We start from the raw sequence: 27,208 nt of genomic DNA on the forward strand, positions 1-27,208 counted from the left end.
AACTTCTCTTGTGTTTCTTCTAAAACAGGGGTCCTCAAAATTTTTAAAACAGGGGGCCAGTTCACTGTCCCTCAGACCGTTGGAGAGCCGGACTATAGTTTTTAAAAAAAACTATGAACAAATTCCTATGCACACTGCACATATCTTATTTTGAAGTAAAAAAACAAAACGGGAATAAATACAATATTTGTATTTGCATGTGGCCTGCGGGCCATAGTTTGAGGACCCCTGTTCTAAAATATCAATTTCTAACAACCCGTATCAGATAAAGTCTGATACCTAAACATTAAGGCTTGTTACTTTGGGACCAGTGGTCAGGCAATTAGGGTTCGTGTAATTCTCACAAAACTGGGAGAAAAAAAATTCAAGCCCAAAAGGAGATGCAGGCCCCTGAACAGCAGTGTAAATCCAGCATTTTGGTTTCCTGAAAACACGTCCTAATTCCCACAAGGTCTTCACTCACCTCTGCTTTTCTAAGCTAAAAACAAGTGCTTGCTGCCCCGGCGCAGTCAGCAAAGCTACAGGCAGCCAGAGTTCTAGGCTGGACACTTTACAGAACAGCAGCCCAACTCCCAGGAGGACAAGGCGAGGAGGTCCTGCCTCATCTCCTCCTCCAGCCTTTGCTGAGCCTGGGAGGTAGAGGCTGTTGTGCCACTTGCTCTGTGTGGAAGCTGGGTCTTGATTTCCTCAAGTCATGACACAAGAAACGCCTGCCTGAACCTGCATCTTAGCCTTAGCTAACACTTGCCGAGAGCTTTTTGTGTGACACATACTGCATCATTTCATTTCATTGATGAATTCAGAGAAAGCCAAAATTTGCTGAGGACTGAGCAACTGAAAGCCACACAGCTAGGTAGTGGGGCCTGGTTATGATTCAGTTCCTAACTGTAAAGCAACAGTGGACAATTACAGCACTCAAAACCAGGAATCGTGGTTGAGTGACTGCCAAGAGCTAGTCCTGTGCTAAGTGCTCTATGCATAGTTTTATTTTCTTATCTCTTTGGACCTCAGCTTCCTCCCCATAAAAGGGAACGGTGTTTTGGATGATATTCTCTCTTGTCTTCTACTTCTGTGAAGCTTAGCTTCTAAGCTGTACCTTGATGAATTTCTACTGGAAGATTAGTGTTTTGTATTTGCTAAAAGAGGAAAAGATGAGGTGACATGCAGGAGGGCATCAAAACATCACCTTCAAATGCGCCTAAGTCACTCTTGACTGGAACCAAATCATGGGTCTCAAATAAAATAGCAAGTTAAGAAACTCCTCTTTCCAGGGGTAGTTTTTAGAGTTTCATAATCTAAAATAAATCAAGTACTGAGGACAATTTGGAGAGGAATATAAAATGAATTACATCTTCAACGGAAGTCTCCTATTTTCTATTTAAAAACATATTTTTTAAATAATGGTAAAATATATATTACCTAAAATTTTGTCTTATTTTATTTTTTCCCTATTTTTTATTACTTCCATTACAGTTCAATAGTATTTTATATTAGTTTCAAGTGTACAGCATATTGGTCAGACATTTATATAATTTACAAAGAGATCTGCAGCATACGTAGTTATCACAATATTACTGACTATACTGCCTAGGGCAGTGATGCAAACCTATGACGCGCGTGTCAGAGGTGACACGCGAACTCATTTTTTTGGTTGATTTTTCTTTGTTAAATGGCATTTAAATATATAAAATAAATATCAAAAATATAAGTCTTTGTTTTACTATGGTTGCAAATATCAAAAAATTTCTATATGTGACACGGCAGCAGAGTTAAGTTAGGGTTTTTCAAAATGCTGACATGCCGAGCTCAAAAGGTTCGCCATCACTGGCCTAGGCTGTACTTCACTTCCCTGTGACTATTTCATAACTACTAATCCAAACTTCTTAATCTTGACTCCATTTTCACACACGCCCCCCTTCAATTCCCCTCTCATCTGGCAACTACCAGTTTGTTCTTTGTATCAAGGAGTCTGTTCCTGTTTGGTTATTTATTTTGTTCTTTAGATTCCACATTTAAGTGAAATCAGATGGTATTTGTCTTTCTCTGTGTGCTCATTTCACTTAGGTAATACCCTTTAGGTCCATCATGTCATTGTAAATGGTAAGAATTCGTTCTTTTTATGGCTAAGTAACACTCCATTGAAGTCTTTTGTTCCCATATGAATTTTTGGATTATTTGTTCTATTTCTGTAAAAAAAATGCCAATGGCATAGGGACTGCACGGAATATATAGAATGCGTTGGGTAACGTGGGAATTTTAATGATGTTAGTTCTTCCTATTATGAACATACAGTATACTTCCATTTAAGTGTATCTTAGTCTTTCTTCAAGATCTTAAAATTTTCCAAGTACAGGTCTTTTATCTCCTTGGTTAAATTTATTCCTAGGTATTTCATTTTATTTTTGAAGCAATTGTAAATGAGGTTGTTTCCTTAGTTTTTCTTTCTGAAAGTTCATTACTGGTGTATAAAAATGCAGCTGATTTCTGAATATTAATTTTGTATCCTGCTACTTTACAGAATCCCCTGTGCTGTACTTTATATCCCTGTGACTGTTTTGTAACTACCAATTTGTACTTATTAATCTTGTCCACATTTTCATCCTACCCTCCAATTCCCCGCCCTCTGGCAACTATTAGTTTGCTCTTTGTAGTGTTTATCAATTCTTATAGTGTTTAGGGTTCTCTATAGACACTATTATGTAATCCACAAATATTGACAGTTTACTTCTTCCTCTCCAATTAGGATGCCTTTTATTTCTTGTTTAGCTGTAGTGACTAGGTCTTCCAGTACAGTGTTGAATAAGAGTAGTGAAAGAAGACATCCCTGTCTTATTCCTGATCTTAAGGGAAACGCTTTTAGTTTTTCTCTGTTGAGTATGATGTTGGCTGTGGGTTTCTTATATCTGCCCTTCAATTAGATTGAGGTATATTCTCTCTATTCCCACTTTGCTGAGAGTTTTTATCATAAATTGGGGCTGGATTTTGTCAAATGCTTTTTCTGGATCTACTGAGATGATCATATGATTTTTATCCTTCATTTTCTTTATGTGGTGTATCTATCATATTAATTGTTCTGTGGATATTGTGCCAATCCTGCATCCCTTGAATAAATCCCACTTGGACATGGGGTGTGATTTTTTAATGTATTGCTGGATCCAATTTGCTAATTTTTTTCCCCCCACAGGAAAACAAATCCACTTTTCAGTAAGTTTAAATCCTTGAGGGGTACAGCATTACACGGATTCTGTGTGCAATAGCCTTAGCAGGAAGGTTGCTTCGAAATTTAACACAAACCATTCCACTGTTTGGTTTGTGTTAAAGCATGAGTTACCTTTCCCCGGATTAATCTGGTTTTGTTTGATTTGCCACCAGCCGCCACCGTGTTGTTCTTTAAGCACATCTCTTGCTTAGATAGAATTCTGTTTCATCTTCAGCATAAACCTTCAGTTTTAAGAAGAGCTGTGTGCTCCCTCTGATTTCGGAGACCCACTGATAGCCAGCAAAAATGGCCTTGGACCACAGCCTTCCAGACATATTTGTCCTTAAAGAAGTCCTGTTCCCAGCAGGCCTAGCAGAGCCTCCGTGCCCCAGCAGTGCCTCTCTGAGAGATGTGGTGGAACCCACTCATTATTTTTCCCAATTTGCTAATGTTTTATTGAGAATTTTTATGTCTATGCTCATTGGGAATATCATCTAATAATTTTCTTTCTTTGTAGTGTTTTTATCTGGTTTTGGAATTAGGATATGCTAGCCTCATAAAATGAGCTTGGGAGTCTTTTCTTCTCTTGAATTTTTTTGGAATAGAATAGTTAGAATGTTTGGTAAAATTAACATGTAAAGCCCTCCCGTACAGGACTTTTTTTTTTTTTACTGGGAGTTTGTTTGTTTGTTTTATTACCGCTTCGATTTTGTTATTATAATCAGTCTGTTCAGATTTTCTGTTTCTTCTATATTCAGTTTTGGAAGATTGAATGTTTATAGGAATTTATTCATTTCTTACAGATTATCTGATTTTTGGCATATAGTTCATAATATTTTAAATTTTTTGTATTGTTATAGTCTCTTTTATTTTTGGTTTTATTTATTTGTGTCCTCTTTCTTTTTTTCTTAATGAGTCTGGTTAAAGGTTTATCTTTTTAAGGAAACTGTTCCTAGTTATTGACTTTTTGTATTGTTTTATTAGACTCCATTTTGGATATTTCTGCTCTGGTCTTTATTATATCTTTCCATTTGCTCACTTTGGCCTTTGTTGTTCTTTCCTAGTTCTTTTAGGTGTAAAGTTAAATTGTTTATTTGAGATTTTTCTTGCTTTTTGAGGTTAGCCTGTATTGCTGTGAATTTCCCTCTTAGGACTGCTTTCACTGTGTCCCCTAGATTTGGGTTGTTGTGTGCTCAGTTTCATTTGTCTCAGGTAATTTTTCATTTCTTTCTTGATCTCACTGGTAACCCATTCATTGTTAAGTAGCATGTTATTTAGCCTCATGTATTTGTTGTTTTTTAGTTCTTTCTTGCAATTGATATCTCGTTTCATACATTATGGGTGGAGAAAATGCTTGACATAATTTCAATCTTCTTAAATTTACTGAAAATTGTTTTGTGTCCTAACATGTAGTCTATCCTAGAAAATGTTCTATGTGTACTTGAAAAAAAGGTATATTTTGCTGCTATAGGGTAAAATGCTCAGAAAATATCAATTCGACACATCTGTTCTGTGTGTAGTTTAAGGCCACTGTTTCCTTGTTGATTTTCTATCTGGAAAATCTACCCAGTGATGTCAATGGGATAGTAAAGTACCCTCCTATGACTGTACTACTATCAATCCCTTCCTTTATGCCCATCAAGATTTGCTTTATATATTTAGGTGGTCTTATGTTGGATGCATAAATGTTTACAAGGATTATATCCTCTTATTTAGTAGATCTCTTTTTCATAATCTAATGTCCTTCTTTGTCTCTTAATATGGCCTTTACTTAAAAATCTTTTTATCTGATATAAGTATTGCTACCCAAGCTTTTGTTTCCATTTGCATGAAATCTCTTTTTCCATCCATTTACTTTCAGTCTGTGTGTCTTTCGATCTGTTGTGGGTCCCTTGTAGACAGCATATACATGGCTCTTATTTCCTTATTCATTTAGCTACCCTGTGTGCTTTTTATTGGAGCATTTAATCCATCTACATTTAAAGTAAATATTGAGAGATACATACCTATTGCCATTTTATTATTCATATCTATGTTCTTTTCTTTTCCTTATTCTTCTTAAAGAAGTCCCTTTAACATTTCTTGTAGTACCAGTTTGTTGGTAATTAACTCCTTTGGCTTTTTCTTGTCTGGGGTGCTCTTTAATTCTTCAATATTAAATGATAGCTTTGCTGGGTAGAATAGTATTGGCTTTAGGTCCTTGTATTTCATCACTTTGAATATTTTGTTCCAATCACGTTTGGCCTAAAAAATTCCTGTTGAGAAATCAGTTGACAGTTTATGGAAGTTCCTTGGTACATAACTAACTGATGTTCTCTAGGTGCTTTTAAAAATCTCTGTCATTGATTTTTGCCATTTTAATTATAATATGTCTTGGGTTCATCTTGTTTGGGACTCTGCATTTCCTGGATTTGTATGTCTATTTCATTTGCTAGGTTAGGGAAGTTTTCTCTAATTATTCCTTCAAGATCCCTTGATCTCTCTCTTCTCTTCCTGGTACCACTATGATGCAAATGTTGCTATGCTTGATATTGTCCCACAGGTCCCTAAAACTAATCCCATTTTTAAATTTCTTTTTGCTGTTTTAATTGGGTATTTTCTGATACCTTGTCTTCCAAATTGTTGATTTAGTCCTCTGCTTCATTTTATCTGCTGTTGATTCCTTCTAGTGTATTCTTCATTCCAGTTATTGTCATCTTCATTTTTGACTGATTCTTTTTTATGGTTTCTATGTCCATGTCCTTTTTTATGCTTACTTTTTATGGTTCTCACTAATTCTTTGAGCATTCTTATAACCAGTGTTTTGAATTCTGCATCTGTCAGACTGCTTGCCTCCATTTCATTTAGTTCTTTTTTTTAATTAAATCTTTATTGTTCAGATTATTATATTTGTTCCTCTTTTTTCCCCCCCCATAACTCCCCTCCTTCCAGTTCCCACCCCACCCTCCGCCCTCACTCCCCACTCACTGTCCTCATCCATAGGTGCACGATTTTTTGTCCAGTCTCTTCCCGCATCTCCCACACCCCTTCCCCCCCCCCCCCAAGAATAGTCAGTCCATTCCTTTTCTATGTCCCTGGTTTTATTATAATCAACAGTTCATTCTGTTCATCAAATTATTTATTCACTTGATTCTTAGATTCACTTGTTGATAGATGTGTATTTGTTGTTCATAATTTGTATCTTTATCTTTTTCTTCTTCTTCCTCTTCTTAAAGGATACCTTTCAGCATTTCATATAATACTGGTTTGGTCGTGATGAACTCCTTTAGCTTTTCCTTATCTGTGAAGCTCTTTATCTGACCTTCAATTCTGAATGATAGCTTTGCTGGATAAAGTAATCTTGGTTGTAGGTTCTTGGCATTCATCACTTTGAATATTTCTTGCCACTCCCTTCTGGCCTGCAAAGTTTCTGTTGAGAAATCAGCTGACAGTCGTATGGGTATTCCCTTGTAGGTAACTGAGTTTCTTACTCTTGCTGCTTTTAAGATTCTCTCTTTGTCTTTTGCTCTTGGCATTTTAATTATGATGTGTCTTGGTGTGGTCCTCTTTGGATTCCTTTTGTTTGGGGTTCTCTGCACTTCCTGGACCTGTAAGTCTATTTCTTTCACCAGGTAGGGGAAGTTTCCTGTCATTATTTCTTCATATAGGTTTTCAATATCTTGCTCTCTCTCATCTTCTGGTACCCCTATAATTCTGATGTTGGTACGCTTGAAGCTGTCCCAGAGGCTCCTTACACTATCTTCATATTTTCAGATTCTTTTTTCATTTTGCTTTTCCGGTTGGGTGTTTTTTGCTTCTTCACATTTCAAATCTTTGACTTGATTCTTGCAACCCTCTGGTCTGCTGTTGGGAGTCTGTATAATATTCTTTATTTCAGTCAGTGTATGCTTAATTTCTAGTTGGTTCTTTATCACAACATCGAGGGTCTCATTAGATTTCTTGTAGATCTCAATAAGTTTATCGGCGGCTTCTAGACAGTTCTTGAGAGACCTTAAAAGTGTGGTTCTGAACTCAATATCCTCCATTGACAGTTTTGTACTGTTTCTTTGTCTCCGCATATTTTATGCTTTCTTGGTGCACCCACTAGTGGTCTTTGTGCACAGTCTTATTGTAGTTAAGCCTTGATTGTTGTCGGTATTACTGGGGGGGGGGATTTGACCTCCAGGCCAACTGGCTGTGAGAATCAGCTGTGTCTGCAGTGGGAAAACTTCTGTCCTCTTGGGAGGTGCTAATCTAGCCTTTGCCTGAGGCTATCTGGCAAATGCCTCTGTGCAGGGCTTGGGCGGGGAGGGTCGCATGGGATCAACAGGGCGGGAGGAGGGAGCAGTTATGGCTGCTCTCAGTCCTGTCCCCAGAGGCTCTGCTCTCAGAATCCCAGCAACCGCTACAAACCTCGGAGAGAAAGCTGCCCTCGCCTTCCAACCAATGCCAGACAGTCCCGCTTCTCCCATTTGAGTCTGGGTCCCTAGAGACTCGCCCAGAACTGGAGCTCAGAATCTGAGAATCCCTCCCGATTGAAAACAACAACCACGCCCTCAGCCACCAGCCCACTCCGCGCGCACCTCCACACCTTTGTATTTTCCGCACTGCGCCTCCTCTGAGTCTCAGTATGCTGTTCTCTTTCCTTCTAGTTGAAGAATTTCCCCTCAGCCAGCCTTCCTGTGGTTCTGGGTGATGTCCGTTCCATCTTTTAGCTGTATTTTTGAAGTGGTTGTTCAAGGCAGCAAACTCCGGTGTTTACCTATGCTGCCATCTTGGTTTCTCTCCTCATTTAGTTCTTTTTCTGGAATTTTCTCCTGCTCTTTCATTTGAGACCTGTTTCTTTGTCTCATTTTGGCTGCCTCTCTGTTTGTTTCTTTGTATTAACCATATCTGCTATGTCCCCTAATCTTTACAGGGTGGCCTTATTCTATAGGTGTGCTGTGTGGCCCAGTGGCACAATCTCCCTGGTCACCTAAGCCAGGTACTCCAGGAGTGTGCTTTGTATGGGTTGTGTGTGCCCTCCTATTATAGTTGAGCCTTGGTTGCTATTGGCATGTCAGTGGGTGGGAGTGACCCTCAGGATTACTAGCTGTAAGAACTGGCCCCAACCATAATATACGAGCAGGATTAACCCCAGTGGGCTCTGCTACTTGCCAAGACCACCCTTTGGGTGTACTTCTTGTGGAACTAAGTGGATGGTTTTCTGTTGGGGTTTGAAATCAGCCATTAGATGTTGGTTCTGGGGACTCTTGGCAGTGGCTCCAGTACAGATGGAGGTCAGTCATTGCCTGTGACCAGCCCTGGGCCACCTTATAGTAATGTAGAGTTGGTAGCTGCATTGCTGAACATAGAAGCATGTCAGAGAGGCCACACTGCAAACGATGGCCAGATACCCCTGGCCCCAGGCCTGGGTCCACTTAGTAAAGGGTGCAAGGCAACCTGCGACCCGCCACTGCATACCAACTGCCTGTAAGGCTCAGCCATTGAAAGAGCCTCAGGTGGGTTCTTGAGTTGTGTGAGGAGGGGTCTCAAGGAGTCCTCAGAGTGGAGTGTGTGGTGTTCACTAGGTTAAGGCAGATTCAGATTTGACCACTGCAGAGAGGGATCAACACAGGAAAGATGGCACCTGCCTGGCAGCTATGTGGAAGGAGGGTTCAACACAACGAAATGGTGGCTGTTCATCCAGCCCTTGCCTTGAAGCCACACAACTTATCTATCCCTGTATGTCTCTGGTGACTCCCAAGCCACTGTCCCTCTTCTGGAGCCCAGGGTAAGTACCCGTGAGAGAGTGAGTCTGTGCATAAGCCCTTTAAGAGGCAGCTTTCCATTTCACCTGCCAGAGCCCCACTGATTTTCACAGCCACAGGTTATGGGGCTCCTCTTTCCAGCTCTGGTGTTTCAAGCGAGGGAACCCCATTTGAAACTGAGATGCCTTGCTCCTCAGGGGGGTCCCTGCAGCTGAGATATCCTTCCAGATTCTCAGCTGCCATGTGTGGGTGTGGGGCCAGCCCCTTTCATGTCTCCGCCCCTCCAACCAGTCTTGATGTGGCTTTTTTATGTCCTTAATTGTATGACCTCTATTCAGCTAGCCTTCAGGTGGCTCATCAGCTTGGCTGTTCTATAATTTAGTTGTAATTTTGATGTGCCAGCACAGCATTTACTTATTCTGCCAACTTGACTAGGTGTCTCTCTTATTTTCTTACAGTGAATTATAAACAAATCTGTTTGTAAACTTTCTTCCAAAGAATCTCACCTGTGAGTTTGTACAGGGATAAGAGTCAATAAGGCTCTTATTTATTGTACTTAAAGGTGCTAAAAGCAGGTGCTACATATCCAATTTAGTCAGGACACTCTGGCAGTGAGTGGCGAGACTCAATTCATGAAATCTAGGAGAAGAATGAAACAGCACAGCCAGCAAACGGCAGAGCTGGCCTTGGGAGCTATGTTAGGACCTGTCCTCCACCCCAGCCACTCAGAATTGCTTCTCATCTGTTCCCATCACTTTGGTCCATGCACTCTTGATGCAGAAAGCTCTATCCACATTGCAGAAACATGGCTCCCAATTCCCAAGTTTCATACCTTATAGTCTCAGCCACTAGATACAGTTTGTCCTTATACTGTCTCTGACCTTGGGTGGTCTTGGCCTCATCCCTAACTCAAGGGGTGGACTTTGCTTGGTTTAAATCAATTAACTGGTCCTATCTGACCCATCCACTCCTTTCTATCCCCTCTACCAGGCTACAGGCATTTAAACAAACCAAAGCAAACTGGATGAGACATAAGCAAGTGAAGGAAGCTAGAATGATCCATGTAAGTAATAGATACATTAGTATGAATCCATGTTTAACTTAACATAGAGATAGTTCCGTATGGAAAAATTTATAGATACGTGTACATACATTGGTTAGTAAAAACATATATGTTTTTCTGTCAGCTGTGAGGAATTTTTTTTTAAATGACTTCTCAATAGCAACAAGTATACTGAGTGCCCAAATTGGTTTCTAATACCATTTTCCAACACAATGAATCAGGGTTCGTGAAGAAATGGCTGATTCTATGACCGAGGAAGGAGCATCCTGTGGTGCCAGACAGCAGGAAAGTGCTCAAAAAAAGTAAACAAAAACACATTGTTGGGGGTATGTCATAGATAGATACCAACTGAAAGAGCGACTAATAGCCAAAACTGAAAACTGTTCTATTCAGAAACAGAACAAAGTCATATTAGATTGCATCTCAAAGTATAAAATAAATATAACTACATACTGATACAGTGACTGAAAAAATAAATGAGGGAAAAGAATCAAACCTTCCATGCAGAAGAATTTCAAATAATGTATACAGATCTTCCAGCCTCAAGGAGAGAAAGCAGAACTCCCTATTCCTCATGCTTGAGGCTACACACAGTGGCTTCCTTCAAAGTGTGTAGCCTGAAGGTGGGGAGTAACCGCACAGTGGAGAATCCGACACCACCCGGCGAGGTGACTAAGCCAATAACAGCAGTCATAACTCATGCTGACAGTATGTACACTTGATATGATGTGATGAAATGGTACTTTGCCTCTATGACTTTCCTCCCCCAAACCCATAACCCCAATATTATCATGAATAAGACATCAAACACATTCCATTGGTGAGTATCCTACAAAATATCTGACAAGTCTCCTCAAAGCTCTCAAGGGCATGTAAAACAAGGAAACTTTGTGAAACACCCACATTCAAGAGAAACCTAAGGAAACAATACAACTAAATGTGATGTGGCACCCTAGTTGGGATCCTGGCACAGAAGAACAGCATTTGGTAAAAACTAAAGAAATCTGAATAAACTACACATTAGTAATAATTTTTTATATTAGTTAATTAATTATAACAAATGTATCATATTAGTGAAGGTTTAACAATAGAGGAAAATGGTGCAAGGTATAGGGAAACTCTCTATACTGCTCTCTCAATCTTTCTATAAATCTTAAACTGTTCTAAAAATGAAAATCCATTAAAGGGAGGAAAAAAATGGCGGAGGTATAGATGGATGTGTCCCGTGCCTTGTCCCGGAGCTGTTAGGGTGAGCAGCTGAAGCGGGTAACATACAGCCCAAATAAGCAGAGGATATTCAGCTGAGAGACAGTTTGCAGCCGGGAAAAGTGGAGGAATCCTGGAGAAAGCGATTGAAAGTTGGAGACTGTGACTGAAATCTCTCCCGGAGCACCGGCTCAGCTGCGGAGACCGCGCCATCTTGAGTGGCTGTTTTTTTGGAAACGTATACTGTACACCCAAAGACCCAGCATCCAGAGATCGGCTGCTAACCCGGAGACACCGGATCTGGGACAGCACCACTACGTAGAACCCTGCTTCTCACGGAAAGGTCAGGTCTCGCCTGAAGGTGCGGTTGGCAATTCAGGTTGGGGAGAGGAGTGTGCATGGTAAGGTCTGTGCCCCACAAAGACCGCGGCCTTTGGGGCCAGCATGATCCGCGAGTGTGGAAGAGTTCCCACAGGCCTATGGGCAAAAGGGAACACTTAAAATGAGCCCACAGATGGACTGGATGCAAAAAGGCAATCTCAGATTGTGCCAGTGTGCAGGCTACTCAATGTAAGGAGAGAGAGGGTGTGCAGAAGAGACTGCGTGGGCTGGAAGGTGCAGGGTTGCGAATCTGCGCAACTCTGCACGCTTTTGTGTTTTTTGTGCTTTTTTTTTCTTTCTCTTCTCCTTAAATCTTTGTGTTTGATTATTAAACCCAGTGCATGGGATTTCCCAGTTGGGGACACTCGCAGAGACTGCAGGGGAAAGTTGTTTTTGTGGAATCTGGGAAACAGAGTGGGGTAACGATTAAAGAACCAGCTCTGGGCAGTGGACTTCCTCAAACCAGTTTTAAGTGCAATAGAGAAAATAAACCCCATCTATTGGATAGAGAGGCTGTATAGCCTCGGAGGTCAACCCAGAAACACTGCCACCGAGAGGCTGAGCCACAAACTGACTCTTAAGTAAACACATATTAAGGCAGTCTGGGAAACAAATATGACCTGCTTTAAAATCAGGACTGTGGTTTACAACACGGAGGGACAGTGTATCACAGGGAAATTCAACACTCTCTTGAATACCTGGCAGGACTAAGGCATTGCCAGAGTGAAGAGTAGAAGAACCGAAGGACCCTCACTACTGCAAATTTTTATTTATTTTTTTATTCTTTTTTCACCTTTTAACTAAGAAACCAATTTTTTTTCTTTTTTCATCACCTGATTTTACCCTTTTAATTACTACATTTTTATTTTTAATCAGTATTATTACTGCTACCATTTTAGCATTTTTTTAAAGTGTCATTTTATTTTCTCTTTATTTTATTTTGGGATTAGTGTTCTACATTCTATTTTAATTATTCCTTTAACATCATTTTTCTCTACCTCAATTTTACCTCTATGCTAAAACCCAATTCCTCACTTTTCCCCTTTTGTTGTCCTGTTTCTCTTACCCTATTCCTGCTTTAGATTTTCCCTATTCCTTCTTTTTACCCCGTCAAAATTTCACCTTACTTATATATCCTACTTCCAATCCCCTGCACTAAATCCTTATACACCTCTCCCTTATCTTTCTCAAATATCCATATTTTTTCCTTTTCTCTCTCTATTGTTTTGTTGTTGTTTGCTTGATTGTTGAGTATATTGGGTTTTTTAGGATTGTTTGTGAGGTTGTTTTGCTTTTTCATTTTATTTTTCTGTTGGCCCCCTCCCCCTGCCCCCGGTTATTTTTGTGCTTCTGTTTTCCCTTGCCTTGCTTGATATTACTGGTTGTTTGTAGTTTGCAGTCATCTCCAGGGATCTGTTGCTGGAATTTGTTTGGATTAGTGGTGGTTCTATGGGAGTTTTCTCCTCATATAAATAGTCTCTTCCCCTCTTCTACTCCATTCTCTCTTTTCTCTCTAACTTTTTTTCCTCCCTTTTCCCAATTTCATTTTTGCACTCTTTTTTTCTTCCTTTTTTCTTTTCTCTCTTTTATCTTTTTCTCTTCTTTCTTCCTTATTCCCTAATTCTCTTAGCGTGGGTGGTCACCTTTATTTGGGGTTATTAATATTATGAATACATTTGTGTTCAGGGCCTGGTACACTGTGCCTTGTTGTGTTGTATTTTGTGCCTTTAAATCAATGCAGCATATCCAAGCAACAGCAGCTTCCTGATCACCACACCCCCTGTCTGAGGACCAGCAGCTGTGTGTGAAGCCTCCCCTCACCAGCCAGAGGAGCCACCACAGCTGTGAAAAGCACCCACCAGAGGAGCTGCTGCCAACTGAGGAGCAGCTGTTACCACAACCGCCCAAGGAGCAACCACAGCACGAGGAACCACTGCCACCCAGGGAGCAGCCACTAAATGACTCAACATCTAGATATGTTGGTGAGATCAAACATGGGTAGACAAAGAAACCCCGAAAGGAAAGAAAAGGAGGACTCGCCAGAAAAGCAGCTAAGTGATACAGAGGCATGTAACATGACAGAAAAAGAATTCAGATTAAGGGTTCTAGAGTGCATAAACTGGTTGGAGGAAAAAATCAACAACTTATGCAAGAAGCAAGAAGAAACAGATGAGAAACTCAATACCTTATGTAAGAATCAAAAAGAAATGGGTGAAAAAATCAATAACTTAGGTAAGAAACAAGAAGAAATGAAGAGCAATATAGCTGCAATAAAAAACACCATTGAAAGTTTCAACAGTAGACTAGGAGAAGCAGAGGATCAAATTAGTGAATTAGAAGACAAGGAGGCAAAACACACCAAAACTGAATTGCAATTGGAGAAAAAAATTAAAAGACAGGAGGAGAGCCTAAGGGAGCTTTTGGACAACATGAAACGAAACAACATACGAATAATAGGGGTGTCAGAACAACAGGAAGGGGAACAGGATTAGAAAATCTATTAGAAGAAATAATATCAGAAAACTTCCCTGAGGTAGGGAAGAAAAAAGTCACACAAGCACAGAGAGTCCCAAACAAGGTGAACCCGAAGAGACCCACACCAAGACAAATCATAATTACCATGGCAAATGTTCAGGACAAAGAATCTTAAAGGCTGCAAGAGAGAGACAGAAAGTTACATGAAAGGGATCTCCCATTAGATTATCAAATGATTTCTCAACAGAAACACATCAGGCAAGAAAATAATGGACGGAAATTAACAAAGTGATGCAAAGCCAAGGTCTGAATCCAAGAATACTCTATCCAGCAAGGCTATCATTCAAAATTGAAGGGGAAATAAGAAGCTTCACAGACAAAAAAAAGGCTAAGGGAGTTTATCACCACCAACACAGCAATGCAAGAAATGCTAAAGGGACTGGTGTAAAAAGAAGAAATAAAAATCTCAGGAAGAAAACAGCCACACACAAAAAGAAATGGCTACAAACAAGTACGTTTCAATAATAACCTTAAACGTAAATGGACGAAATGCTCCAACCAAAAGACATCAAGTGGCTGAATGGATAAAAAAAACATGACCCATACATCTGCTGTCTACAAGAAACCCACCTCAGAAGAAGGGACTCACATAGACTGAAAGTGAAGGGATGGAAAAATATCTTTCAGGCAAATGGAAATGAAATAAAGCTGGGGTAGCAATACTTATATCAGACAAAATAGACCTCAAAGTGAAGGCCATAACAAGAGATAAGGAAGGCCACTTCATAATACTAAAGGGATCAATACAACAAGAAGATATAACCCTGATAAACATATATGCACCCAATGCAGGAGCACCCAAATACATAAAAAAAACTCCTGGAAGATATCAAAGGAGACATCGAAAACAATACAATCATAGAAGGGGACTTTAATACACCACTGACATCACTGGATTAATCCTCTAGACAAACAATCAGCAAAGAAACAGCAATCCTAAATGACTCACTAGATCAGATGGACTTAATTGACATCTTCAGAACACTTCACCCCAAAGCCACGGAATATACATTCTACTCAAGTGCTCATAGGACATATTCAAAAATAGACCACATATTGGGTCACAAACAAAGACTCCCCAATTTCAAGAAGATTGAAATCATACCAATCATCTTCTCAGATCACGACGGCATAATATTAGAAATAAACTACAATAAAAAAAAAACACAAAATACTCAAACACTTGGAAGCTGAATGGCATGCTATTAAATATTGTGGGTTACCAATGAGATCAGAGAAGAAATTAAAAACATCCTGGAAACTAGTGACAATGAAAACACAACAATTCAAAACCTTTGGGACACAATGAAAGCAGTCCTGAGAGGGAAGTTTATAGCTCTACAGGCCTATCTCAAAAAACAAGAAAAAATGGTAGTAAATCATCTAAATCTACAGCTCAAAGAATTAGAAAGAGAGCAACAAGAAAACCCCAGAGTGAGCAGAAGGAAGGAGATAATAAATATTAGAGCAGAAATAAATGACACAGAGACCAAAAAAACAATACAGAAAGTCAATGAAACCAAGAGCTGGTTCTTTGAAAGGATAAACAAGATTGACAAACCTCTAGCCAGGCTGACCAAGAAACAGAGAGAGAGGACCCAAATAAACAAAATCAGATATGATAGAGGCAAAATAACAACAGACCCCACAGAAATACAAATGATTGTTAAAAAATACTATGAACAACTCTACTGCAACAAACTAGACAACCTGGAGGAAATGGACAAATTCCTAGAAAAATACAACATTCCAAAACTCAATCAGGAAGAATCTAAAAATCTCAATAGGCCAGTAACTATGGAAGAAATTGAAGCAGTCATCAAAAAACTTCCAGCAAACAAAAGCCTACGACCAGACGGCTTCACAGGGGAGTTTTACAAAACATTCAAGGAAGAACTAAAACCTATCCTCCTCAGACTACTACAAAAAATTCAAGAGGAAGGAACACTTCCAAGCTCATTCTATGAAGCCAGCATCACCCTAATACCAAAACCAGATAAAGACAACACAATGAAAGAGAATGACAGGTCAATATCCCTCATGAACATAGATGCCAAAATCCTCAACAAAATCTTAGCAAATCGGATCCAGCAGTACATCAGAAATATCATACACCATGACCAAGTAGGATTCATCCCAAGGATGCAAGGATGGTACTATATTCACAAATCAATAAACATGATACATCACATAAACAAATTGAGAGAAAAAAAACACATAGTCATATCAATTGATGCAGAAAAAGCATTTGACAAAATCCAACACCCATTTTTTATAAAAACTCTCAGCAAGGTGGGAATAGAATGATCATACCTCAACATAATAAAAGCCATATATGACAAGCCCACAGCCAACATCATACTCAATGGACAAAAACTAACACCATTTCCCCTAAGAACAGGAGCAAGACAGGGATGCCCACTCTCACCACTCCTGTTCAACATAGTACTGGAAGTAATAGCCATTGCAATTAGACAAGAAGAAGAAATAAAAGGCATCCAAATAGGAAAAGAGGAAGTAAAACTGTCCTTATTTGCAGACGACATGGTATTATACATACAAAACCCTAAAGACTCCATGAAAAAACTATTAGACTTAATACATAAATTTGGCAATGTAGCAGGATACAAAATTAACCCCAAGAAATCTAAGTCATTTCTATACACCAATAGTTAACTTTCAGAAAGAGAGACTAAAAAAACAATCCCATTTTCCATTGCACCAAAAAAATTAAGCTACCTAGGAATAAACTTAACTAAAGAGGTAAAAGACCTCCACTTAGAAAAATACAGGATGTTGAAAAAAGAGATAGAGGAAGACATAAACAGATGGAAGAACATACCGAGTTCATGGATTGGTAGAATCAACATCATTAAAATGTCCATACTACCCAAAGCAATCTATAAATTCAATGCACTCCCCATTAAAATACCAACGGCATATTTCACAGATCTAGAACGAACTCTCCAAAAATTCATCTAGAATAAAAAAAGACCCTGAATAGCTGCAGCAATCCTGAGAAAGAACAAAGTAGGTGGGATCTCAATACCAGATATCAAGCTGTATTACAAAGCCATTGTTCTCAAAATGCCTGGTACTGGCACAAGAACAGACATAGAGATCAATGGAATAGAATAGAGAGCCCAGAAATCGGCCCAAAACATTATGCTCAATTAATATTTGACAAAAGAGGCAAGAACATACAATGGAGCCAAGATAGTCTCTTCAATAAATACTGTTGGAAAAATTGGACAGATACATGCAAGAAAATGAAACTAGATCACCAACTTACACCATACACAAAAATAAACTCAAAATGGATAAAGGACTTAAATGTAAGATGGGAAACCATAAAAATTCTAGAAAAATCCAAAGGCAACAAAATCTCAGACATATGCCGAAGCAATTTCTTCACTGATACAGCTCCTAGGGCACTTGAAACTAAAGAGAAAATGAACAAATGGGACTACATCAAAATAAAAAGCTTCTGCACTGCAAAAGAAACCATCAACAAAACAACAAGAAAGCCCACTGCATGGGAAACATATTTGCCAATGTCATATCTGATAAGGGCCTAGTCTCCAAAATTTATAGGGAACTCATACATCTTAACAAAAGGAAGATAAACAATCCAATCAAAAAATGGGCAAAGGATCTAAATAGACACCTTTCAAAAGGGGACATTCGAAAGCCAAGAGACATATGAAAACATGCTCAAGTCACTAATCATCCGAGAGATGCAAATCAAAGCAACAATGAGGTACCATCTCACATCTGTCAGAATGGCTATCATCAACAAATCAACAAACTACAAGTACTGGAGAGGATGTGGAGAAAAAGGAACCCTCGTGCACTGCTGGTAGAAATGCAGACTGGTGCAGCCACTATGGAAGACAGTATGGAGTTTCCTCAAAAAAACTAAAAATGGAACTTCCATTTGACCCTGTGATCCCACTTCTAGGAATATATCCCAAGAAACCAGAAACACCAATCAGAAAGGATATATGCACCCATATGTTCATAGCAGCACAGTTCACCATAGCTAAGATCTGGAAACAGCCTAAGTGCCCATATGTAGATGAATGGATTAGAAAACTATGGTACATCTACACAATGGAATACTATGCTGCTATAAAAAAGAAGGAACTCTTACCATTTGCAATGGCATGGATGGAACTGGTCAGCATTATGCTAAGTGAAATAAGCCAGTCAGTGAAGGAAATATACCACATGATCTCACTCATTCATGGATAATAGAGACCATTATAAACTTATGAACAAAAATAGATACAGAGGCAGAGCTGCCTCAAACAGATTGTCAAACTGCAGCGGGAAGGCTGGGGAGGGTAGTGGGGGCAGAAGTGGGGGGTAAGAGATCAAGCGAAGGACTTATATGCATGCATATAAGCATAACCAATGGACATAAGATACTGGGGGGCAGGGGAGGCCAGGGATTGTCAAGGGTGGGGGGAAAAAGGAGACATATGTAATACCCTTTGTAATACTTTAAGCAATAAAACAAAAACAAAAAAGAAAGGAAAAAAATCTATTAAAAAGAAAAAATGCCTCTCTTTTAATGATATTATTATTAAAGATCCTCACTATTTTCCTGAAAGGTGTAGGATTGTTTTTGCATACTATTAAATACTATGTGATTTAATAATGTGAGTGAAGTGTCAGCATTGGGCTGGCACAAGGCAGATGCTGCATTCGTTCATTGGTTCATTCAACAAATTATTTATTGAGAACCTGCTTTGAGATCGTCTGTTCTGGGTACCAGCAGTACATGAAGGAGGGAGGAGAAGCAAATAAAATACAATGTTCATATGATAATAAGTGCTATAAAAATATACTAAACAAGGTAAAGAGATAGAGAATGATAGGGAAGGTTCTATTTTTCTAGGTTCTATTTTTCTGGGAAGACCCTTCTGAGGAGAAAAGCTGAACACACAGACCTGAAAGAAACAAGGGAGTTAGTGATGCAAGGATTTGAGCAAAGAACATTCCAGCACAGGAAACAAATAAAAATGCTGAGGCATAAATAGCTACATTTTCCATGTGTATGACCTTTGACCTGGTGACAAAAAGCGTACACCTATGGATGAGGACAGTGCAGGGGTAAGGGCAGAGGGTGGGGTGGGAACTGGGTGGAGGGGAGCTAGGGGGGGAAGAAAGGGGGAACAACTGTAATAATCTGAACAATAAAGATTTATTTAAAAAAATAAAAATGCTGAGGCAGGAATGAGCTCAGTGTACATGAGGCCCGGGTGGCTGAGCTGGAGTGAATGAAGTAGGGAGGGCTTGGAGACAAGGTCAGAGAACTAAATGGGGTTGAGATGAGGCAAAGCTTGAAGGCCACACTAAGAAATTAAATTTTATTCTCAATGTGATAGGATATTCTCTGCCACTGTATGGCTTTAACCAAGAAAGTGACTCCATGTGGTGCACACATTTAAGATTATTCCAGCAGCAGCATGGAAAATGGACTGTAGGGGTTGCTACATTGAAAATATGCAAACCAGATGATAGACCACTGTAGATATCCAGGTGAAATGATGGCAGTTAGGAGATTGGTGGTACCATGAAGTGATAGAAATGGTGAGAATGGTAATATGTTTTAAAATAGAACCAATAGGGCTTACTGATTGAAAACATGTAGAGATTGGAGAGAGGGGGCAACATTTATGGACTAACCAACAAAAATGAATGTGAATAGAATCAAAACTCATAAGACATCATATCATAGGACACAATAGCTGGTACCCAAGTTCAAGAGATTATCTTATCTAATACAAGAGAAACATGCAAAGTGACCATAACCCCAACACCCTTCCCATTGGCTAATCAGCAGGATATGCAAATTAACTGCCAACCAAGATGGCGGCCGGCAGCCATGCAGCTGAAGCGAACAGGAAGCTTGCTTGCTCCAGTGACGGAGGAAGCCAACGTTTCCGGCCTGCTGCTGCCAGCCTCTGAGCTGCACTCTAAGCAACTATGTTGCAATTATAGAAGCTAAACAAGCTCCAGAGACCTGCTTTCAGCCAGCTTCAGCCTCAGAGCTTAGAGCTGCTGTGATGGCAATAGAGTTTCAACTATAGAAGCCAAACAGACCCAGAAACCTGCTTTCAGCCCTCACAGCTGGAGCCGGCTCTCAGCTCCAGTGACAGCTATAGAAGGTAAATAAATCCTAGAATCAAAAAAAAAAGAAGAAAAAGGAGAGGCTGGGAGCTTAAATTGCCCTCCAGCCTGAAAACGGCTCTCAGGCCCTCACCCAGACTGGCCAGGCACCCCAGTGGGGACCCCCACCCTGAAGGGGGTGTGACCAGCTGCAAACAGCCTTCAGTCCGTCATTCAGGTTGGCCAGGCACCCAAGCGGGACCCCCACCCTGATTCAGGACACTTTCAGGGCAAACCAGCCAGTCCCCACCCATGCACCAGGCCTCTATCCTACACTACAGGCAGGGCGGGACAGCACGAGCTGCCATCCGGGCCCCATATGCAGCCCTGGGCAGCAGGGCATAAGCCCCGTCCCCAGCCGGGACCCCTGTGTGTCGCCTGAGCCCCCAGCCGGGACCCCCGTGCCGCTTAAGCCCAGCACTTCTAAGCTTCGCCCCCAGCCGGGACCCTATGACTATCGGAGAGCAGGAAAGTGCTGCTGGGCCCTGGGTCGCTGTGGTGATCCGGCCATCAGTAAGTAGAAAAGTGCAGCCTGTAGGCAGCCCCCAGCTGCACCTGATCCGGGAGCAGGAAAGCAAGCCCGGCCTGTGGGAAGCCCCCAGCTGGGCCTGCTCCCCGGTCGCCATGGGGATCTGGGAGCAGGAGAGCAAGCCTGGCCTGCGGGCAGCCCCCAGCTGGGCCTGCTCTCTGGTCGCCATGGCAATCCGGGAGCAGGAAAGCCTGGCTTGCAAGCAGCACCCCCATCCTGGCCATAGCTCAAGGGAGAGTACAACATGCAGTGGAGGCCAGGAGCCTGAGAGATCAACACAGAGGGGCTCCTGCTCCAAGCCTCCATGTTGTGGCTGGGGGCAGGCCCCCAGCAGACACACACACACACACACACACACAGTGCCTGCTCTGAGCCTCCAATGTGGCTGGGGGCAGACCCCCAATGGGGACACACACACACACACACACACACACACACACACAAACACACGGCAACTGCTTTGAGCCTATGTGGTACGGCTGGGGGCAGGCCCTAGCAGACAGACAGACACACACACACACACACACACACACACACACACACACACACGGGATGCCTGCTCCAAGTCTCTGCTGCCAGACTGTGGCCATCAGTAGGACATCCACTGAGGACTCCCGGACTGTGAGAGGGGCAGGCTGGGCTGAGGGAACCCCACCCCCCAGTGCACGAATTTCATGCACCGGGCCTCTAGTCCTATATAATAAAAGAGAAACATGTAAATTGACCATCCCTCTACACTACCAGCCAATCAGGAGTGAGTATGCAAATTAACCCGCCAACGATGGGTTTGCATACACAGGCGCCGGGCGAGAGAAGAGCAGGAGAGCTGGCAGAGAGTGGAGCAGTTTGGGGAACTTGGCTCCCCAAGCTGCCAGATGGAGAGCAGAGAGGGAGAGTTGGAGGCTTGGAGGACTTGGTAGAGTGGGAGGCCATGGGAAGGAGACAGAGCAGGAAGGGAAAACCAAGAGCATGGGGAGCACCAGGAATTCTGGGGATCGTAGTTCTGGTGGCAGATGGATCTCCAGACACTAGAGCAAAAGCCTGCAGCAAGTTACTGTTGCAGAGGGGGATGGAGGGAAAGCAAAGGTGAGAGACATAAGTAAAATCAGAGTGTCTAGGAAAAATTAAAGGGAAGACATCCTAAAATTTCCAGGAAATCTCCACCAATGAAGCAAAGAAAAAAAATACCTCTATTATTCTGTGAGCAACAAACCAAACTGAGTTGGGGTCTCAGATAATTCGCTCATGTGATTACAAAGACAGACAGAAACTCCGGGACTGGAGGGGGCTCCCAGATTGGAGAGGGTGCAGGTCGAGCTGAGGGACCCTCACACCCCCCCCCCAGTGCACAAATGTCGTGCACCAGGCCTCTAGTGTATATATATCTATACACACACACACACACACACACACACACACATATATTAGTGGCATGGTGCACAAAATGCATGCACATTAAAAGGAAATTAAATAGAGAAAATATTTTAATATTGCTATTTGCCCTTTCTCTATAATAGAAGTGTCAGAGATGAAAGAAAATTATTAAAATGTATATGAAAATCTCCCTCCTGTCAGAGTCTGGGGTGCACCGTGGGACCCAGTGTCAAGTCCCCTCCCACCCATGTGCACCTCAAAATCATGCAAGACCCAGACCTGGCTGGCTTCACCCCCATCAAGCCCTGCAGCCTCAGGTCCCCTGTCAAGCCCCGCCAGGTGGGGAGGCGCAGGTTCAGGTCCCCTGTCAAGCCCCACTGGGCGGGGGGGTGTGGCCTCAGATCCCTCCCCGGCTGGCCAACCTCCTGAGTCCTTCCCAAGCCCCGATTGTGTACTGGTGGGGTCCCTTGTGGCCTGGCCTGTGCCCTCTCACAATCCGGGACCCCTCGGGAGATGTCGGAGAGCCAGTTTCAGCCCAATCCTGCAGGCCAGGCTGAGGGATCCCACTGGTGCACGAATTCGTGCACTGGGCCTCCAGTATAATATCATCCCTCTTTAGTGAGACCTTTATTCAGGCTATAACCCTCTGAGAAGACGTATCTCAGAGATCAAAGGGAATTGCAGGAAATGGTGCCTTGATGAGTAAGGATGTGTGCTTCCTTTCCTTGGGGCAGTAACTGTCTTCTCTCCTAAGCCTCCCCCACCCCACCCGCAAATTCTGGGAGGGCAGCAAATCATCCACATTGCAGAACGAGTGCCTGGCCCACAAGACACATGCAGCAGGCGCCTCCTGAAGGCTGTGGAGAAAGCGGCGCCGGCGCCACAGACTTAGAGGTGGTCTGGTCTCCCTTAGAAACCATGTTCTAAGAGAAAACAGCACTATTCAGGCCAACACAGAAGAAAAACAATAAGGTCAGATGAGCGCTCAGGTCAAATAATCAGTGAGTCCTGGGCTAGTCAACAAATGAAAAACAGTGATTTTGCAAGAGAAGCACAAAGGGCTGAACAATAGTCTGTTGGTATTTTGCAGCTAAACTTGATGATCTCATCACAGAATCACCAAATGTTGGAGCTGGGAGAGATTTTAGAAAACTTTGGATCAATTCACTCATTTGACAGATGAGGAAACGAGGATGAAATGCTGTGGACACCGGTGCCAGCTGTTTTTGCATGGCAGGGATTGGCAGCCTGGTTCACTTCCTTTCCCATGTGTAGGCTCAAAGGAGAGTTTCAGAAGCAAGCTGGAGAGACAGGCTTCTAAAGTCTACAGTTTATTCCCAAGTTAGATTCCTCTTTTAAAATTCCCTTCCATGAAAACAAATCGTCTCCCTTGACAAACTTGTCCTCTTACCTTCGGGGAAAATGAGGCAGCCAGCACACTTCCCTTTTGGACGTGGCTGCCAGGGAGCTTAGAACTCAACGGAAAACTTCGCCCTCGTAACAATAATGGCCTCCGTTTCTGACAAACATACTTATTTCCCCTCCTCTTTATGTCTTTTCATTTTTTATAGCTATTTCAATGGCTTTATTGTATATGCGTTTTTTATTGTAAGTCACCTCAAATTCTTTTTGGAAGACAGCCAGGTGTAAATCACCAAGAAACCAAAATAGGAAGATTTCACTTCTCCTGTGTACTGCAACTGCTGCCAGGGGTGTGTCTGTTTTCAGATCCCACCCTTGACCTAAAAGCTCAGCTCTCACCTCTTGGCTTTATGTTTACAGAGCCGAGAGGCCACCACAGGACGGACTGCATACACATGATTCACAAAATGGCAGGGTCTGCCTGCGAACTAGACAAGGCCCTGTAAACTTCTCCGGAATTAAAACAAGATGTGGAAGGAGATGCGCTTCCAGCAACGTGGCAGGCCTTCGCGGACAGCAAGCTGGGACAGTGCCGCCTGGCTGCTCAGCAGGTAGACGGTGTCCCGACCACCTCCACGTTTCTGCCGGCTACTCCCCAGGCCTGCGAAACGAGATCCCGCAGCCTTCATCTCTTCTGGATTCTAACCACGTAAAGAGATTAAAGCACTCATTTTTCTGAAAACATGTGGCTTTTTTTTCCCCTCCCTAAAATAAAATTCCTCCTAAACCACAAAAATTTAACCCAGGCAGGATCACAAATGCAATAAAGGAGTCTATACTGAGATTCCTCCTTCTTTTCCTTCCCAGCTACTGAGTCTTCGGTCCCCATCTCTGTCTAGGTAGTAAAGGAAACATTAATAAGTCCCAGAAAATGTCAACTTCTCCAGAGGGCACTAGACTTTCATGTTTATGCATTTGAGCTTGAGACTTCCTATGGCTCTTTTACTTTTCACTCTTCCCTGAGTTTTAAAATTTTGTTCTTTATTCCTATAGTGTTGGCCACAGTTTTCATGATAGTCTAAGAGATAGGTTCAAAAAAAAGATGGTTTCAGAGGTCCGGTTGCCTATGGAAATAGTCCTTCCCTAAAACATCCATCTAGATTCTGTTCATGATCGCTTCCTAGCCAGAAGAAATTTGTTCAGATAGAGACAAGAATGAGACAGTTGCAAAAATCTATGTTTTCCTGGAAACATCTCAGGAAAATTATGATACACAAACAAGACTAGTGTATGACATCAGCCTAACATGTCAGCGCTCACCTGGGCCCAGGCTGCTGCTGGGCCTTTATCCTTATCCACCGCATAGTATCTGTGAATCATGGACAAAACACCAAACTCTGTGCATTCCTTTCCTCATCTGTAACAGGCAATGATATTAGTGTGTGCTTCACAGAGCAGGCTCACAGAAACAATGGAGGGCTTGTGAAAACACAGATTATGGACCTCACCCCATGGCTTCTGACGCAGTGGGTCTAGGCAGGTGCCTAAGAATCTGCATTTCTACAACGGCCCCAGTGACACTGGTGCTGCTGGTTAAAGGCCATACTCTGAGAACCACCATCCCAGGGTTATGGGAGAGATGACCTAATCAATACACTTAAGCTCAGTGTCAGCAATGGCTCTTTTTATGTGCTGTTTAGCACTGTGCTTGGTTAGCTATGTTAAATGGTGTCAGTTATTATTTTACAAGTTGTCCATCAATTTACAAAACATAGTAAACTTGTAGTTGAACTGTGATATAATCTATAATAATAAAAGTGTAATATGCTAATTAGACCATTCGCCCTTCCGGATGATCTTCTGGTCGAAGCTGTGGTGGCAGGGCCGAGGCAGAGGCAGCAGAGGCCCCCCAGCGACCACAGAGGAGAGGACCCCACCCGCTGGTGGCCCAGCTCCTTGCATAAATTTCGTGCATCAGGCCTCTAGTCTATTATAAGAAACCTCAGTAGGAAAATACTGTTAAGTTCCTAATAGAAATATCCTTATTATAAAGAGCATATACACCCACGAGGGGTTGTGTTTTTAAATACTTAAAAGCAATTTTGTAGATCACTGGGGTCCCCCCCAAAAAAATATTTTGTCAGAAACCATCTGTACATTTACTGAGGCAGAAAAGAAGCTGACACAGCTACTTCTTGAGGTTTCGTTTTTCTCTTAGTTAGAGTAAAAGTGCCAAAACTCCTTTAGTTATTATGGTCAAAAAGAACTCAACTTGTTTCAAGTAATTAAGGAGCCCAGCGAATGTGGACCTAGCAAAGGCGATTAGAAACGTCTACAGGTTCTAAGGGGCCTCGGAACACCGGGCCGCCCGACAAGAGGTCCTGAGAGAGCTCCCCACAGCCAAGGAAGTAAACGCGACCCTAACCTGCGGGCGGCCAGTCACCCAAAAACCAAGATGAAGTGTTCCGAGGAGACGCCGTGGCGAGCGAAGCTTTGCGCGGAGAGAATCAAACCCGATGTCGCAGAGCGAGAGGTTTCCCTGGGGGCTCTGGCTGGAGCCTGAACTAGACCGAGGGACAGGGAAGCCCCGCTGTGTCCTCCGTGCCGCGCATCACTCCTCCCACGGAGAAAACTTTTTAATAAGCAGGTCCAGTGCCTCTTCCTTCTAACAGTGATTCGAGATTCAAAGAGGCAGCCTGTCTTTGGTAAACATCTGACTTTCACAATTCAACCAGATTTACACGTTTGTTAAAAAGTCTCCAATGAAACGAGAATTAAAGCATCCTTGCGCGGTGAAGCTCTTGAAAATTTAAACAAAGGCACAAGTTTACAAGAATGCGCGGACAGCCTCGCTGTGACGGTTCACAGCGGCCACAGGGGACACTCCCCGGACGCGTCTCTGAAAACGCACGGATTCCCTGGCTGCGCCTTCAGGTGACGCCCGAAGGCGGCTCTCCGAGGCCCGCAGGTGAGGGCCCAGCGGGGAGCTCTGCGCGCGCTCGGACCCTCACCCGCCCTCCAGCCACAGCCGCCCCGGGCCTGGGCGGGCGGAGGGAGGGGCACGGCCCCAGGCGGGACTCGGAGCTGCCACGACTCACCTCGCCAACTTCTCCGGGCTCGCCGCGCCCCGGCGGCGGCCGGCTCGGGGGCGCGGAGGCGGGGGCCGGGGCCTCTGGGCGCCTGGGCCCGCCCGGGTGGGAGCGCCCCGGCCCGCGGGGCGCGCGGGGGCCGGCGCGGGAGGGCGCTGCGGGGCGGACGCGGGGCGCGCGGGCGGCGGGGGCGCGGGGCCGGGGCGCAGGGCCAGCAGCGCGAGCAGCAGCGCGGACAGCGCGAGCAGCAGCAGCGCGGCCGCCCGGCAGCGGAGCCTCATGGTGCGCGGCGCCCCGGGCAGCGGCGGGACGGGCAGCTGGCGCCTCCCCCACCGCCCGCGGGGGCTGGGGGGCGCGGGCCCGCGGGGGAGGAGGCTGCGGGCGCGACGGCCGAAGGAGGAGCCCCCACGCCTACCGTACTGTGTGGAGTAGCTGCCCTCCGCGCCGCCCGCCTCGGAACCTCTGACTTATTCGCCCACTGGATCAGGCGCCATCCGTCCGGCCACTCACTCCCCCCCCCCCGCCTCACCCGGTGCCTCCATCGCCCGTACTTGCTGGTTCACG

At 43.1% G+C, this 27,208-nt stretch overlaps 1 protein-coding gene and 1 pseudogene across 2 annotated transcripts in view; both read right to left on the reverse strand.

The window, feature by feature from the left end:
* GXYLT2 (glucoside xylosyltransferase 2) overlaps window positions 1-26,925 on the reverse strand; it is a gene marked incomplete at both ends in the record, with an annotated part of 146,304 nt that extends 119,379 nt beyond the window's left edge. Inside the window, one exon of the mRNA XM_081106247.1 lies at window positions 26,654-26,925. Within this exon, the coding sequence (XP_080962373.1) occupies window positions 26,654-26,925 (272 nt within the window). The remainder of the gene's footprint in view (window positions 1-26,653) is intronic.
* Window positions 3,211-3,534, reverse strand: LOC308529623 (large ribosomal subunit protein eL33-like; annotated as a pseudogene). The gene has a single exon. The product of its transcript is annotated as a large ribosomal subunit protein eL33-like (transcript).
* Window positions 26,926-27,208: the final 283 nt, after the last annotated feature.

This window comes from Myotis nattereri (genome assembly GCF_964212035.1).
Source record: "Myotis nattereri genome assembly, chromosome: 14".
NCBI classification, from domain to species: Eukaryota; Metazoa; Chordata; class Mammalia; order Chiroptera; family Vespertilionidae; genus Myotis; species Myotis nattereri.